We start from the raw sequence: 18,081 nt of genomic DNA on the forward strand, positions 1-18,081 counted from the left end.
TTGCAAAGATAGCAACATGGTTGGATAGGCAACTGGATAATCATTCAGCAAATGAACACCTATACCCAGCATGGATCAGCATGTGGTTAAACATTTTATCAAACTGTACAGTTGTGCTGCAACGCCATTGGCACTATTTTTATACATTACACAAGCAAATATAGATTTATATAGTCATGTAGGTCATTAGCCAGTACTGCAGTGAAAGTTATATGTAGTTGTCTTTTACTGTCATCAGTTTTAATCAGGAAGTTAACAAAGTGACTGATACCATCACTGACTTGTGTCAGTATTTTCTTGATGTGAAGATCCCATCAGTTATGTGCAAACGGGAGCTAAAATGTGTCTTTTTGGTCAAAAATATAAAATTCCTAAACTACTGAACAGATTGGGTTGAAATTTGGCTGTAATGTTCTTCAGGGTGTTTAGATTATGAAGGATTGTTCATAACATGATGATCCTATCTGTGATATGCAAATTAGGACTAAAAATTCTTCTTTTTGGTCACAAATCTGTAATTCCAAAACTAATGAGGAGATTGGGCTGAAATGTGGTGGGGTGTTCTGATGAGACTTTGACCTTGACCTTCTGGGTCAATTATCAAAATCAAGCCAATACTTGCCTATCACAGACACAAATTGTAGTATTTACACATTGCCAATTTGTGTTGCATTTATTACATACCAATTAACGGATGGGGCTTAGAATACTTGTATTACTTGTACTTATATGTGTGAGTGACTATGCTTAAAAATGCCTATAATCAAACAATCTGTAAAATTATTAAACTATTTAAATTGAACATCTGACAGCAGAAAGGTGACACTGGTGAAACAGGAGCCAAAGGAGAACCAGGTTTTCCAGGTGAACAAGGAGCAAGAGTGAGTTATGTGTTGTCTGTTATAGTCCGTGTCAAATGTGTCATTTGAATTATATTATGTTGAATTTAACATTTGTATTTGTTACAATGTAGACATTAACAGTTTAAACATGGTTTTATTTGTCACAATCTAACCAGTCCAATATTGTACCATTGTATTTCGTGACCTAATGTAGTGAATACTTTATTAATAATCAGCATCTGTTTTTCATACAGTGTAGTGTTTATTACAATGTAGCCAATATTTCACAAGCTTTTGTGTTACTTACAGTGTAGCCAATAGTTCAATGTAGCCTCTGTATTTGTTACAGTGTAGTCTATTTTGTATTGTACTAAGCTTTTCCATTTGTAAAGTTTATGTAGTCCTGGTGAATAACAATTATATTTGTTTATTTTGTAGGGATTCCAGGGTGCAGAAGGACCACAGGGATTCAAGGTAAAATTTCAATCAATCAATCAATCAATCAGTCAATCAATCAATCTTTCGGCATGCCTTAGCAAGCATGGTAAAGAATACAAAAATGATATGCAGAAATAAAGTGAATACAATCCTTTACCCAAATGCAACTGCTGGAAGACATTAACAAGAAATTTTGCTAGAGGAAGTTTATCATCCGAGGTCAAAGTATGCACAAATTTACTCTTGTCATCTAAGGAATGTTCAGAGTCTAATAAAACTTCAACAAGAAGATTGTAGTACATTCATATTAAAACCAAAACAACTCTGAATTGCACAATTTATGAAATATAACTATAAGGGGAGCTGAATAATTAGTCCCCGCCGGACAAAGTCCGGGACAGGGACTTATGGATTGGGTTCCGTGCGTCCGTCTGTCCGTCCGTCCGTCCGTCCGTCCGTCCGTCCGTCCGCCCGTCCGTTCGTCCGCAGCTGTTTCTTGGAGATGCCTGGACTGATTTTTTTCAAACTTGGTACAGGGGCAACATACAATGGCATACTTATGCACGTCAATTTGTTTCATGATACGATCCAATATGGCCGCCTAGCAGCCATTTTGTTTGCAAATTTTCCCTGTCTAAAGCCATAACTCAGACATGCTTGAACAGATCTCATTCAAAGTTGGTATTAGGACAGTGTTCTATGACATACATGTGCATATCCATTTTCATTGTGATACGATCCAATATGGCTGCCTGGCAGCCATTTTGTTGGCGAATTTTGCATGTCCAAAGCCATAACTCAGACATGCTTGAACCGATCTCATTCAAAGTTGGTATTAGGACAGTGTTCTATGACATACATGTGCATATTCATTGTTGTTGTGATACAATCCAATATGGCCACCTGGCAGCCATTTTGTTTGCGATTTTTCAATGTCCAAAGCCATAACTCAGACATGCTTGGACAGATCTCATTCAAAGTTGGTATTAGCACAGTGTTCTATGACATACATGTGCATATCCATTTTCCTCATGATACAATCCAATATTGCTGCCTGGCAGCCATTTTGTTTGTGAATTTTCCATGTCCAAAGCCATAACTCAGACATGCTTGAACAGATCTCCTTCAAAGTTGGTATTAGGACAGTGTTCTATGACATACATGTGCATATCCATTTTCGTCGTGATACGATCCAATATGGCTGCCTGGCAGCCATTTTGTTTGTGAATTTTCCATGTCCAAAGCCATAACTCAGACATGCTTGAACAGATCTCATTCAAAGTTGGTATTAGGACAGTGTTCTATGACATACATGTGCATATCCATTTTCGTCGTGATACGATCCAATATGGCTGCCTGGCAGCCATTTTGTTTGTGAATTTTCCATGTCAAAAGCCATAACTCAGACATGCTTGAACAGATCACATTCAAAGTTGGTATTAGGACAGTGTTCTATGACATACATGTGCATATACATTTTCATCGTGATATGATCCCCCATACCCGACCAATCCTTTATTGTTGTAGGCATGTTCCATGTCCAACAAGCAGACACAACATATCTAAGTCTGTTTGATTTAGGTTCACAAGTGTTGTTGCGTGAACAGAGTAGTGATAATTCCTTAAAACCCAATCATAGAGGGGTCTATGTCATTCTCAATGACTTGTTATGTATGATACATGGGGACAGCAACCAATGCAAATGCAATGTGCGCGTTCTTGTTTTCAATATATGTTTGGATTTGAATGCTATGAAATTTAGAACAGATTATAGCATTCTACTAGTACATAGTCTTTGAATGCTATGAAATTTAGAACAGATTATAGCATTCTACTAGTACATAGTCTTTGAATGCTATGAAATTTAGAACAGATTATAGCATTCTACTAGTACATAGTCTTTGAATGCTATGAAATTTAGAACAGATTATAGCATTCTACTAGTACATAGTCTTTGAAAAATGTATGCAAATATCCCTAGCAACCATGACTGCCCATACAAACGGTGGTGTATTTCACAAACAGGGATTCTTAGACAAGTGAACAAACATTCATAAAATGTATGCAAATATGTCTAGCAACAAGAACATATACCCATAGCAACAGCCATATGATCACGCATATTGCAAAGATAACAAGATGGATTAATAGACAAATGAATGAACATTCAAGAAAAGTATGTAAATTTGCCTAGCAACAAGACCACGCCCAAAGCCACAGCCAAATGGTTGTGTATATTGCAAAGATAACAACATGATTGGCTAGGCAACTGGATAGTCATTCAGCAAATGAACACCTATTGTTAGTATGGATCAGCATGTGGATAAACATTTTTGAAAACTGTACAGTTGTGCTACAATGCCATTGGTGTTATTTTTAAACTGATTTAGTGAAAAGTCACATTTTGGTTATTTCGATTAATTTACAAGTTTCTTCCAATGCTTTATTTCCAGGGTGACAAAGGAGATGAAGGCCCCATGGGACCACCAGTAAGTATTGATTTCTTCCTTTCTTTTCATTTCTTGACTGTTAATAATCTTTTCTTTAGAAAACATAGGAAGTAGAATAAAATAAATGTCAGCTATCTTTGTCTTTAGACCACTACATACCAGACACTACAAAGTGTGACCACTACATACCAGACACTATTAAGTGTGACCACTACATACCAGACACTACAAAGTGTGACCACTACATACCAGACAATACAAAGTGTGACCACTACATACCAGACACTATAAACTGTGACCACTACATACCAGACACTATAAAGTGTGACCACTACATACCAGACAATACAAAGTGTGACCACTACATACCAGACACTACAAAGTGTGACCACTACATACCAGACACTACAAAGTGTGACCACTACATACCAGACACTACAAAGTGTGACCACTGTATACCAGACACTACAAAGTGTGACCACTACATACCAGACACTACAAAGTGTGACCACTACATACCAGACACTACAAAGTGTGACCACTATATACCAGACACTACAAAGTGTGACCACTACATACCAGACACTATAAAGTGTGACCACTACATACCAGACACTACAAAGTGTGACCACTACATACCAGACACTACAAAGTGTGACCACTACATACCAGACACTACAAAGTGTGACCACTACATACCAGACACTACAAAGTGTGACCACTATATACCAGACACTACAAAGTGTGACCACTACATACCAGACACTATAAAGTGTGACCACTACATACCAGACACTACAAAGTGTGACCACTACATACCAGACACTACATAGTGTAGCCACTACATACCAGACACTACAAAGTGTGACCACTATATACCAGACACTATAAAGTGTGACCACTATATACCAGACACTATAAAGTGTGACCACTACATACGAGACACCAGAAAGTGTGACCACTATATACCAGACACTACAAAGTGTGACCACTACATACCAGACACTACAAAGTGTGACCACTATATACCAGGCACTACAAAGTGTGACCACTACATACCAGACACTACAAAGTGTGACCACTACATACCAGACACTATAAAGTGTGACCACTACATACCAGACACTACAAAGTGTGACCACTACATACCAGACACTACATAGTGTGACCACTACATACCAGACACTATAAAGTGTGACCACTACATACCAGACACTATAAAGTGTGACCACTATATACCAGACACTATAAAGTGTGACCACTATATACCAAACACTACAAAGTGTAGCCACTACATACCAGACACTACAAAGTGTAGCCACTACATACCAGACACTACAAAGTGTGACCACTATATACCAGACACTACAAAGTGTGACCACTATATACCAGACACTACAAAGTGTGACCACTACATACCAGACACTACAAAGTGTGACCACTACATACCAGACACTATAAAGTGTGACCACTACATACCAGACACTACAAAGTGTGACCACTACATACCAGACACTATACAGTGCGACCACTACATACCAGACACTACAAAGTGTGACCACTACATACCAGACACTACAAAGTGTGACCACTACATACCAGACACTATAAAGTGTGACCACTACATACCAGACACTACAAAGTGTGACCACTACATACCAGACACTATAAAGTGTGACCACTATATACCAGACACTACAAAGTGTGACCACTACATACCAGACACTACAAAGTGTGACCACTATATACCAGGCACTACAAAGTGTGACCACTACATACCAGACACTACAAAGTGTGACCACTACATACCAGACACTATAAAGTGTGACCACTACATACCAGACACTACAAAGTGTGACCACTACATACCAGACACTACATAGTGTGACCACTACATACCAGACACTATAAAGTGTGACCACTACATACCAGACACTATAAAGTGTGACCACTATATACCAGACACTATAAAGTGTGACCACTATATACCAAACACTACAAAGTGTAGCCACTACATACCAGACACTACAAAGTGTAGCCACTACATACCAGACACTACAAAGTGTGACCACTACATACCAGACACTACAAAGTGTGACCACTACATACCAGACACTACAAAGTGTGACCACTATATACCAGACACTATAAAGTGTGACCACTATATACCAGACGCTATCAAGTGTGACCACTACATACCAGACACTACAAAGTGTGACCACTACATACCAGACACTACAAAGTGTGACCACTACATACCAGACACTACAAAGTGTGACCACTACATACCAGACACTACAAAGTGTGACCACTACATACCAGACACTACAAAGTGTGACCACTACATACCAGACACTACAAAGTGTGACCACTATATACCAAACACTACAAAGTGTGACCACTACATACCAGACACTACAAAGTGTGACCACTACTGCATACCAGACACTACAAAGTGTGACCACTACATACCAGACACTACAAAGTGTGACCACTACATACCAGACACTACAAAGTGTGACCACTACATACCAGACACTACAAAGTGTGACCACTACATACCAGACACTACAAAGTGTGACCACTACATACCAGACACTACAAAGTGTGACCACTATATACCTGACACTACAAAGTGTGACCACTACATACCAGACACTACAAAGTGTGACCACTACATACCAGACACTACAAAGTGTGACCACTACATACCAGACACTACAAAGTGTGACCACTATGTACCAGACACTACAAAGTGTGACCACTATATACCAGACACTATAAAGTGTGACCACTATATACCAGACACTACAAAGTGTAGCCACTACATACCAGACACTACAAAGTGTAGCCACTACATACCAGACACTACAAAGTGTGACCACTACATACCAGACACTACAAAGTGTGACCACTACATACCAGACACTACAAAGTGTGACCACTATATACCAGACACTATAAAGTGTGACCACTATATACCAGACACTATAAAGTGTAGCCACTATATACCAGACACTACAAAGTGTAACCACTACATACCAGACACTATAAAGTGTGACCAGTACATACCGGACACTACAAAGTGTAGCCACTACATACAAGACACTACAAAGTGTGACCACTACATACCAGACATTACAAAGTGTGACCACTATATACCAGACACTACAAAGTGTGACCACTACATACAAGACACTACAAAGTGTGACCACTACATACCAGACACTACAAAGTGTGACCACTGTATAGCAGACAATACAAAGTGTGACCAGTACATACCAGACACTACAAAGTGTGACCATTACATACCAGACACTACAAAGTGTGACCACTGCATACCAAACACTACAAAGTGTGACCACTACTGCATACCAGACACTACAAAGTGTGACCACTACATACCAGACACTACAAAGTGTGACCACTACATACCAGACACTACAAAGTGTGACCACTACATACCAGACACTACAAAGTGTGACCACTATATACCTGACACTACAAAGTGTGACCACTACATACCAGACACTACAAAGTGTGACCACTACATACCAGACATTACAAAGTATGACCACTACTACATACCAGACACTACAAAGTGTGACCACTACATACCAGACACTACAAAGTGTGACCACTACATACCAGACACTACAAAGTGTGACCACTATATACCAGACACTATAAAGTGTGACCACTATATACCAGACACTACAAAGTGTAGCCACTACTTACCAGACACTATAAAGTGTGACCACTATATACCAGACACTACAAAGTGTAACCACTACATACCAGACACTATAAAGTGTGACCAGTACATACCGGACACTACAAAGTGTAGCCACTACATACCAGACACTACAAAGTGTGACCACTACATACCAGACATTACAAAGTGTGACCACTATATACCAGACACTACAAAGTGTGACCACTACATACCAGACACTACAAAGTGTGACCACTACATACCGGACACTACAAAGTGTGACCACTACTACATACTAGACACTACAAAGTGTGACCACTACATACCAGACACTATAAAGTGTAGCCACTACATACCAGACACTACAAAGTGTGACCACTACATACCAGACACTACATAGTGTGACCACTACATACCAGACACTATAAAGTGTGACCACTACATACCAGACACTATAAAGTGTGACCACTACATACCAGACACTACAAAGTGTAGCCACTACATACCAGACACTACAAAGTGTGACCATTACATTCCAGACACTACAAGGTGTGATGAGCTTTGTTGCTATGTTGACTTAGTGACTTCTGATTGTACGTTAGGGTAATCATTATGGCTGATAATCTTTGTGCCCTATATTGTTTGATGTCAACAGTATTGGAAATATGTAACACTACCAAGTTCAAATAAAACCTGGAGTTCCCTATTCCAAGTTTAGGTAACAAGTGGTAGAAACCCCCACCCCCACCATAAACAAAAACAAATAATTATCATGTTAATTTGTCGTTTTCATCATCCTAGGGAGTTGTTTTACCAGGTATACATGGTCCACCAGGTGAAAAGGTAAGTCATTCTCTAATTACAAAATAAAAGTACAATTTGAGATTAAATCACTTTTTTTCCATGCATTTTGTAGATGTATGGAAAGTAATTTCATTTGGATAGATGTGGTGTCCACTCACAATCTGTACTGTGTGTTGTACCACCTTCACATATTGTGATTATCAAGACATGTTACACTACCAAATTCACATTCAAGGAATAACCAAAACCTCATATTTCATGTCTATAAGAAGCCCTTGAAAAGGTCCATTTGATTGGAAGTGATGTAATAACTGTCTTATAGAATGAATGAATGAATGAATGAATGAATGAATGAATGAAGTTTATTTCACAAAATAAGCTACACTTTCAATGAAACATATACAAATATACAAAATGGATACAAAAGAAATACATAATTGTTATCTGATGTGTGGACCATGGAAATAGTTCAGCGGAACTAGTCTTGGTCATGGCCCATACAGTTTTCTTCATTTAAAATCAATAATGGGATGCAACAAACTTTCAGAAGAAAAGTAAATCAGAAGTACACACACACACACACACACACACACACACACACACACACACACACACACACACACACACACACACACACACACACACACACACACACACACACACACATACATATGCACACATACATACACACACATACACATAGACACACATACAGACACAAACACATACATACACATACACACACGCAGACACACACACAAATATGCATGCACTTCTATATATATAACTCAATAATGTAAAGTGCTTAAAATATCAGGACAGTAAAGAAAATACTGAACAAATGTACACACATTGATATATACATATACATGTATACACATAACTCGCCAATGAAAAGTGCTTATAATACAAGGACAGTATAGATGAAGTTGGAATCAATACAAATGCAACAAAATCAAGTTATAATATTTAAATGCTAAAGAGAAAAGATTTGCAGCAATGCAAGGGTTGGAAATAGTGAGTCATGGAGTACTTAAAATATTATTTCTTAGTTCATACTTTTTCTTTGGTAGCAGAATTAGAATGAAGTGATGAACTGATTTTTCAATGTTTTTGTGGATATATTATATTATAGGGAGAACAAGGTGTATGTTTGCCATCAGATTGCAGATCACCAATTATTCAAGATCCTCCTGGTCTACCATCATTACCAGGAATACCAGGATTTGTAAGTTATTTGTAATCATATGTGATTTACCAGACATCTAATTTATACAATGTAATCATTGAATGGCATATGTGATTTACCAGACATCTAATTTATACAATGTAATGATGTAATCATTGAATGGCATATGTGATTTACCAGACATCTAATTTATACAATGTAACAATGTAATCATTGAATGGCATATGTGATTTACCAGACATCTAATTTATACAATGTAACGATGTAATCATTGAATGGCATATGTGATTTACCAGACATCTAATTTATACAATGTAACGATGTAATCATTGAATGGCATATGTGATTTACCAGACATCTAATTTATACAATGTAACGATGTAATCATTGAATGGCATATGTGATTTACCAGACATCTAATTTATACAATGTAACGATGTAATCATTGAATGGCATATGTGATTTACCAGACATCTAATTTATACAATGTAATGATGTAATCATTGAATGGCATATGTGATTTACCAGACATCTAATTTATACAACGTAATGATGTAATCATTGAATCGCATATGTGATTTACCCGACATCTAATTTATACAAAGTAACAATGTAATAATTGATTGAATGGCATATGTGATTTACCAGACATGTAATTTATATAATGTAACAATATAATCATTGAATGGCATATGTGATTTACCCGACATCTAATTTATACAAAGTAACAATGTAATCATTGAATGGCATATATGATTTACCAGACATCTAATTTATACAACGTAATGATGTAATCATTGAATGGCATATGTGATTTACCAGACATCTAATTTATACAATGTAATGATGTAATCATTGAATGGCATATGTGATTTACCACACATCTAATTTATACAATGTAATGATGTAATCATTGAATGGCATATGTGATTTACCAGACATCTAATTTATACAATGTAATCATTGAATGGCATATGTGATTTACCAGACATCTAATTTATACAATGTAATGATGTAATCATTGAATGGCAAATGTGATTTACCAGACATCTAATTTATACAACGTAATCATTGAATGGCATATGTGATTTACCAGACATCTAATTTATACAATGTAATGATGTAATCATTGAATGGCGTATGTGATTTACCAGACATCTAATTTATACAATGTGACAATGTAATCATTGAATGGCATATATGATTTACCAGACATCTAATTTATACAATGTAACAATGTAATCATTGAATGGCATATATGATTTACCAGACATCTAATTTATACAACGTAATGATGTAATCATTGAATGGCATATATGATTTACCAGACATCTAATTTATACAATGTAATGATGTAATCATTGAATGGCGTATGTGATTTACCAGACATCTAATTTATATAATGTAATGATGTAATCATTGAATGGCGTATGTGATTTACCAGACATCTAATTTATACAATGTAATGATGTAATCATTGAATGGCGTATGTGATTTACCAGACATCTAATTTATATAATGTAATGATGTAATCATTGAATGGCATATGTGATTTACCAGACATCTAATTTATACAATGTAACAATGTAATCATTGAATGGCATATATGATTTACCAGACATCTAATTTATACAACGTAATGATGTAATCATTGAATGGCATATGTGATTTACCAGACATCTAATTTATACAATGTAATGATGTAATCATTGAATGGCATATGTGATTTACCAGACATCTAATTTATACAATGTAATGATGTAATCATTGAATGGCGTATGTGATTTACCAGACATCTAATTTATACAATGTAACAATGTAATCATTGAATGGCATATGTGATTTACCAGACATCTAATTTATATAATGTAATGATGTAATCATTGAATGGCATATATGATTTACCAGACATCTAATTTATACAACGTAATGATGTAATCATTGAATGGCATATATGATTTACCAGACATCTAATTTATACAATGTAACAATGTAATCATTGAATGGCATATGTGATTTACCAGACATCTAATTTATACAACGTAATGATGTAATCATTGAATGGCATATGTGATTTACCAGACATCTAATTTATACAACGTAATGATGTAATCATTGAATGGCATATATGATTTACCAGACATCTAATTTATACAATGTAACAATGTAATCATTGAATGGCATATGTGATTTACCAGACATCTAATTTATATAATGTAATGATGTAATCATTGAATGGCATATGTGATTTACCAGACATCTAATTTATATAATGTAATGATGTAATCATTGAATGGCATATATGATTTACCAGACATCTAATTCATACAATGTAATGATGTAATCATTGAATGGCATATATGATTTACCAGACATCTAATTTATACAATGTAACAATGTAATCATTGAATGTTGATAGAGTACAAGTATTTGTCTCCAAGTGTACTTCACTTGTTCAAGGGTACATGGACGTCTTTGAGGATTTTACTGTCTATTTCAGTGGGATGCTGATGTGTCCAACCATGCATTTGCCTGAATGAATAAACAAACAAAAGTTTTCTTCTTTTCCATAACTAGGTTGTTTGTCAGATATATATGCACTGTTGTTTGGCATTTGAACATGCCAATGTACATTACCTACAAATTCCATGCCCATGTACATTACCTGCAAATTCAATAACTATGACAAAGTGTGCAAGTTCAAAGTGAAATTACTTACTTTTGATGTAGCCATGGCATGTAATGTTACAAATACATTTGACTGGTATTTCCAGACAAAGTGACTAAATGTGTGCACCATGATGTTTATTACTGATAAGTTTTAGAGTAACTTCACTGAAATCTGCCACTGTTGTTAATGTGGAGATAAACTTGCAAGTCATAATCAGACAACATCTATGTAAACATGGTATGTCTACAACATCTATGTAAACATGGTATGTCTACAACATCTATGTAAACATGGTATGTCTTCAACATCTATGTAAACATGGTATGTCTACAACATCTATGTAAACATGGTATGTCTACAACATCTATGTAAACATGGTATGTCTACAACATCTATGTAAACATGGTATGTCTTCAACATCTATGTAAACATGGTATGTCTACAACATCTATGTAAACATGGTATATTTTAAAAAATCTGCAAATATGTCTTCACTGGACCAATAATTATATTTTGTTTGATTATTTTTTTTTCAGAATGGCAGTGATGGAGAAAAGGTATGGGTGGTTTTTGGTTGCATTCCTCTTTGTTTCTCATCCCCATTATTTCAACCATGTCTCATATTTCCAATAACAGAACAATTTGTTCTCAATCCTAATTAATAGGACAGTTTTAACTCAATGAAGTGTCCATAAACTTGTAAACCATCAATGAAACTGCACACAAACTTGTTAACCATCAATGAAACTGTCCACAAACTTGTAAACCATCAATGAAACTGCACACAAACTTGTTAACCATCAATGAAACTGCACACAAACTTGTTAACCATCAATGAAACTGCACACAAACTTGTTAACCATCAATGAAACTGCACACAAACTTGTTAACCATCAATGAAACTGCACACAAACTTGTTAACCATCAATGAAACTGCACACAAACTTGTTAACCATCAATGAAACTGTCCACAAACTTGTAAACCATCAATGAAACTGTCCACAATCTTGTTAACCATCAATGAAACTGTCCACAAACTTGTTAACCATCAATGAAACTGCACACAAACTTGTTAACCATCAATGAAACTGTCCACAAACTTGTTAACCATCAATGAAACTGCACACAAACTTGTTAACCATCAATGAATCTGTCCACAATCTTGTTAACCATCAATGAAACTGTCCACAATCTTGTTAACCATCAATGAAACTGCACACAAACTTGTTAACCATCAATGAATCTGTCCACAATCTTGTTAACCATTGTAAAGACACTGCCTATCAAACAGTAACATGTGCTGACACAAGACTTGTGTGCACCTGTTTTGCAGTAAAGTGTATATAACATAGTCATCTACACTCTAGACCCAGTCTCTTGGCCAGATCTTAAACAAAGTACCCTTCTGTTCTTAGACCCAGTTTCTTGGCCAGATCTTGAACAAAGTACCCTTCTGTTCTTAGACCCAGTTTCTTGGCCAGATCTTGAACAAAGTACCCTTCTGTTCTTAGACCCAGTTTCTTGGCCAGATCTTGAACAAAGTACCCTTCTGTTCTTAGACCTAGTCTCTTGGCCAGATCTTGAACAAAGTACCCTTCTGTTCTTTGACCCAGTTTCTTGGCCAGATCTTGAACAAAGTACCCTTCTGTTCTTAGACCCAGTTTCTTGGCCAGATCTTAAACGAAGTACCCTTCTGTTCTTAGACCCAGTTTCTTGGCCAGATCTTGAACAAAGTACCCTTCTGTTCTTAGACCCAGTTTCTTGGCCAGATCTTAAACAAAGTACCCTTCTGTTCTTAGACCTAGTCTCTTGGCCAGATCTTGAACAAAGTACCCTTCTGTTCTTAGACCCAGTTTCTTGGCCAGATCTTGAACAAAGTACCCTTCTGTTCTTAGACCCAGTTTCTTGGCCAGATCTTAAACGAAGTACCCTTCTGTTCTTAGACCCAGTTTCTTGGCCAGATCTTGAACAAAGTACCCTTCTGTTCTTAGACCCAGTTTCTTGGCCAGATCTTGAACAAAGTACCCTTCTGTTCTTAGACCCAGTTTCTTGGCCAGATCTTGAACAAAGTACCCTTCTGTTCTTAGACCCAGTTTCTCGGCCAGATCTTAAACGAAGTACCCTTCTGTTTTTAGACCCAGTTTCTTGGCCAGATCTTAAACGAAGTACCCTTCTGTTCTTAGACCCAGTTTCTTGGCCAGATCTTGAACAAAGTACCCTTCTGTTCTTAGACCCAGTCTTTAACCACTATGCTATGAAACAATTTATGAGAGAAATGAGCTTTCTATATTCCTTTTCTTCATTGCCATGATCATGACTAACTAACTACATTACATAACAAGGCTGCATGCCGATAATGCCGAGTACTGTCGTAAACAACTAAAAAAACTTGTTGAATTCACAGTGTAATGTCATTATAGTATGCCTCTTTGCAGGTTAATGGTTTTAACAGGACAATCTTGGGGCAAATATATATTTTTTTTTATATTTTTAACTTGGTTTTGCCTTGGACAGAGAAACAGATGTTTACCCAAAATGTGTTCTGTTAAATCCAGTTAACAGGCAAAGAGGCATGTATAAATTTGAGATCACTTTTCAAGACATTAACTTTGTGCAGTCAGATACTATCTGTCATTACTGTTTCATATACATGTATCTCCATTTAACCTGCAGTGGATTCTTGTGATGAGAATTTATTTTTAAGTTTTGAAGAATGTTGTATGATAAAGAAACATCTATAAACAACACAGTCATATCCAGTTGACAGTGTTTTAACTGTTATTCAGGGTGAACGTGGACAGGCTGGTCTCCCAGGCATGCCAGGATTAAAAGGTGGAAGTGGATTACCAGGAGAAGTAGGTCCTAGGGGATTCCCAGGTGAACCAGGCAGACAGGTAAGGAAGGACAAACCACCTAGAATACAGACAGGTAAGGACAGACCACCTAGAATACAGACAGGTAAGGACAGACCACGTAGAATACAGACAGGTAAGGACAAACCACCTAGAATACAGACAGGTAAGGACAGACCACCTAGAATACAGACAGGTAAGGACAGACCACCTAGAATACAGAATACAGACAGGTAAGGACAAACCACCTAGAATACAGACAGGTAAGGACAGACCACCTAGAATACAGACAGGTAAGGACAGACCACCTAGAATACAGACAGGTAAGGACAGACCACCTAGAATACAGAATACAGACAGGTAAGGACAGACCACCTAGAATACAGACAGGTAAGGACAGACCACCTAGAATACAGACAGGTAAGGACAGACCACCTAGAATACAGACAGGTAAGGACAGACCACCTAGAATACAGAATACAGACAGGTAAGGACAAACCACCTAGAATACAGACAGGTAAGGACAAACCACCTAGAATACAGAATACAGACAGGTAAGGACAGACCACCTAGAATACAGACAGGTAAGGACAGACCACCTAGAATACAGACAGGTAAGGACAGACCACCTAGAATACAGACAGGTAAGGACAGACCACGTAGAATACAGAATACAGACAGGTAAGGACAAACCACCTAGAATACAGACAGGTAAGGACAGACCACCTAGAATACAGAATACAGACAGGTAAGGACAAACCACCTAGAATACAGACAGGTAAGGACAAACCACCTAGAATACAGAATACAGACAGGTAAGGACAGACCACCTAGAATACAGACAGGTAAGGACAGACCACGTAGAATACAGAATACAGACAGGTAAGGAGAGACCACCTAGAATACAGACAGGTAAGGAGAGACCACCTAGAATACAGAATACAGACAGGTAAGGACAAACCACCTAGAATACAGACAGGTAAGGACAAACCACGTAGAATACAGAATACAGACAGGTAAGGACAAACCACCTAGAATACAGACAGGTAAGGACAAACCACGTAGAATACAGAATACAGACAGGTAAGGACAAACCATCTAGAATACAGACAGGTAAGGACAAACCACGTAGAATACAGAATACAGACAGGTAAGGACAGACCACCTAGAATACAGACAGGTAAGGAGAGACCACCTAGAATACAGACAGGTAAGGACAGACCACGTAGAATACAGAATACAGACAGGTAAGGACAAACCACCTAGAATACAGACAGGTAAGGACAGACCACCTAGAATACAGAATACAGACAGGTAAGGACAAACCACCTAGAATACAGACAGGTAAGGACAAACCACGTAGAATACAGAATACAGACAGGTAAGGACAAACCACCTAGAATACAGACAGGTAAGGACAGACCACCTAGAATACAGAATACAGACAGGTAAGGACAAACCACGTAGAATACAGAATACAGACAGGTAAGGACAGACCACATAGAATACAGAATACAGACAGGTAAGGACAGACCACCTAGAATACAGAATACAGACAGGTAAGGACAGACCACCTAGAATACAGACAGGTAAGGACAGACCACATAGAATACAGAATACAGACATGTAAGGACAGGCCATTATACAAAGTGGAGACATTGAGAAAAATTTGCGTATATTCTAGAGTGATCAAACTCTACTGTTTCATGTTTGCTATGCATTTGAAGTTGTCTGAGTATGTGTTAAAAATGTCATGTTTCCTATGCATTTGAAGTTGCCTATTAAAGTGTGTGTTAAACATGTCACTTGAAATGTGTGAAACACCAAGGCAACATAATTTCTACTATGTATGCATAAATCATACTTAATTCCTGTTTCTATGGTGACAAGGCAGTGTGTAAATTACATTCCTGTTTCTATGATGATTTATGGATGCAAATCATATTAATTCTTGTGTTTATGGTTACAGGGTCTAAAAGGAAGAGATGGAGACAACGGTGCTAAGGGTGAAGCTGGTACACCTGGTCTACAAGGGCCAGTTGGTCCACAGGTGAGTGTACTGACAAATGTCTGTGTGACCCATGGACAATAACAGTATGTATGTATGTATCTGTCAACTAAACAGCATTACTAGGTACGTCTATATACAGTGTATATCAGTCATCTACTATACCTGAATAGATAGTGTATATATGTCATCTACTATACCTGAATAGATAGTGTATATCAGTCATCTACTATGCCTGAATAGATAGTGTATATATGTCATCTACTATACCTGAATAGATAGTGTATATATGTCATCTACTATACCTGAATAGATAGTGTATATCTGTCATCTACTATACCTGAATAGATAGTGTATATCTGTCATCTACTATACCTGAATAGATAGTGTATATATGTCATTTACTATACCTGAATAGATAGTGTATATCAGTCATCTACTATACCTGCATAGATAGTGTATATCAGTCATCTACTATACCTGAATAGATAGTATATATATGTCATCTACTATACCTGAATAGATAGTGTATATCTGTCATCTACTATACCTGAATAGATAGTGTATATCTGTCATCTACTATACCTGAATAGATAGTATATATCAGTCATCTACTATACCTGAATAGATAGTGTATATCTGTCATCTACTATACCTGAATAGATAGTGTATATCAGTCATCTACTATACCTGAATAGATAGTGTATATTTGTCATCTACTATACCTGAATAGATAGTGTATATCAGTCATCTACTATACCTGAATAGATAGTGTATATCAGTCATCCACTATACCTGAATAGATAGTGTATATCAGTCATCTACTATACCTGAATAGATAGTGTATATCAGTCATCTACTATACCTGAATAGATAGTATATATCAGTCATCTACTATACCTGAATAGATAGTGTATATCTGTCATCTACTATACCTGAATAGATAGTATATATATATATATATATCTGTCATCTACTATACCTGAATAGATAGTATATATATATCTCATCTACTATACCTATAAATAAAAGAGTCTACTAAATATTTCTGAAGTTTGAAGACATCTAGAATATTCAACTAAATGAACAAAGGAGCTGAATGGTCCATGGAA

At 36.7% G+C, this 18,081-nt stretch overlaps 1 protein-coding gene across 1 annotated transcript in view; it reads left to right on the top strand.

Annotated features, from left to right (window-relative positions):
* The window catches only part of LOC144450641 (uncharacterized), a 166,898-nt gene that overhangs the window by 76,571 nt on the left and 72,246 nt on the right, over positions 1-18,081 (top strand). Inside the window, exons 18-25 of the mRNA XM_078141285.1 lie at positions 813-881; positions 1,281-1,316; positions 3,734-3,769; positions 8,247-8,288; positions 9,385-9,477; positions 12,646-12,666; positions 14,896-15,003; positions 16,931-17,011. Coding sequence (XP_077997411.1) covers positions 813-881; positions 1,281-1,316; positions 3,734-3,769; positions 8,247-8,288; positions 9,385-9,477; positions 12,646-12,666; positions 14,896-15,003; positions 16,931-17,011 — 486 coding nt within the window. The remainder of the gene's footprint in view (positions 1-812; positions 882-1,280; positions 1,317-3,733; positions 3,770-8,246; positions 8,289-9,384; positions 9,478-12,645; positions 12,667-14,895; positions 15,004-16,930; positions 17,012-18,081) is intronic.

Source organism: Glandiceps talaboti, chromosome 20 (genome assembly GCF_964340395.1).
Source record: "Glandiceps talaboti chromosome 20, keGlaTala1.1, whole genome shotgun sequence".
Lineage (NCBI taxonomy): Eukaryota > Metazoa > Hemichordata > Enteropneusta > Spengelidae > Glandiceps > Glandiceps talaboti.